The sequence below is a fragment of the Sinocyclocheilus anshuiensis genome, unplaced genomic scaffold (assembly GCF_001515605.1).
Source record: "Sinocyclocheilus anshuiensis isolate Anshui unplaced genomic scaffold, SAMN03320099.WGS_v1.1 scaffold283, whole genome shotgun sequence".
Taxonomy (NCBI): domain Eukaryota; kingdom Metazoa; phylum Chordata; class Actinopteri; order Cypriniformes; family Cyprinidae; genus Sinocyclocheilus; species Sinocyclocheilus anshuiensis.
The window spans coordinates 7,097,989-7,099,330 of NW_015549605.1; the positions used below are offsets into that span (position 1 = coordinate 7,097,989).

At 43.3% G+C, this 1,342-nt stretch overlaps 1 protein-coding gene across 1 annotated transcript in view; it reads left to right on the forward strand.

The window, feature by feature from the left end:
* LOC107658762 (epidermal growth factor receptor kinase substrate 8-like) overlaps positions 1–1,342 on the forward strand; it is a 52,370-nt gene that overhangs the window by 44,044 nt on the left and 6,984 nt on the right. The window contains 3 exon segments of the mRNA XM_016447409.1: positions 238–261; positions 894–959; positions 962–1,040. Of these exon segments, the coding sequence (XP_016302895.1) occupies positions 238–261; positions 894–959; positions 962–1,040 (169 nt within the window).

Genomic DNA, 1,342 nt, shown 5'->3' on the forward strand with positions numbered 1-1,342 from the left:
GTGTGTGTGTGTGTGTGTGTGTGTGTGTGTGTGTGTGTGTGTGTTTTATTTGCTCTGTGTGTGTGTTTTATTTGCTGTGTGTGTGTGTGTGTTTTATTTGCTCTGTGTGTGTGTGTGTTTTATTTGCTCTGTGTGTGTGTGTTTTATTTGCTGTGTGTGTGTGTGTTTTATTTGCTCTGTGTGTGTGTGTGTATTGTTGAATTTCATTTTCACGTCACTCTTAATTTTTCTCTCAAGCAATTACTGGGCGAGTTAAACGAGGTAACTGGATTATTTTGACTCACCGTCAGTGAAACCCCCCATAATCAACCATCTCAGTATGTTTTTCATAGAGATCCGTCTGTGTAGAAGCCGGCTAGACATTAGAATTATTAATACAGTATAAATTATGAACTACTGTTGATCTGTGTGTTAGGGGCCGTTCACACATAACACGTCTTTGCGTCTAAAAACGTGAGATGCAGCTTTTTAAAAAAGCACAGCGCAGAACACCTCCTCCGCCATGCTGCTGTCAAATAAAACAGTTGCCATGCCAACTTGCTACTGTAAACAACGCTTGCCCCGCCTCCGGGCTCTTCTGATTGGTCCACTGTTCTGGAACTGACATCGATGAGCAGCACTGCGTGTAAAAGTTTAAACTCTTTTAACTTGACACAGTGTCTTAAAAATGCTGCGCTCATGTGTGAGATGCCACAAAAGACACGAGACGTGAGTAATGGTCATGCATGTCTGTCTAGTATGTGTTTACATAGAAAAACAAAGGAAAAGTAGCGCATTGGAATATAAAAACGCGTTCTGTGTGAACGGCCCCTTAGAGACCTCATGCAATTTGTTTCATGAGGTCTTGATCACAGCGGAGTTCAGTGTCTGACTGTGCTGTTTGTGCCGATCAGAAGCAGCGCTCAGATTATGTGCCCAAACCGGCGGTGACGGAAGCCCCGCCCACCCCAATGACAGCCAACAACACAACAACAGCAGCAGCGAGAGCGACGGCGTGACCATGAGAGAACATCAGAGAGAGAGACCCACGCCCACCAGCCGTACGCACACACACACACACTCACACAATCAGCACATTTTCTGAAAAATAAGCCATACTGATTCAAAACATTAAAGGGGTCATGAACTGAGAAACCAAAATTCCCTTGATCTTTTGACATATAGAGGTCATTGTACTATAAAAACATCCTGTACGTTTCAGAACTCAAAACTTTGTCATTAGTCTAAAAACAGCTTCTATTTAAGGCAGTCTGTCAAAACCACAGCTTGTGGAATGTTCTACTCTATGATGTAAAAGTGTGGATAAGCACCGCCTCCGTAGAACATCAACACCTGCTTCTAC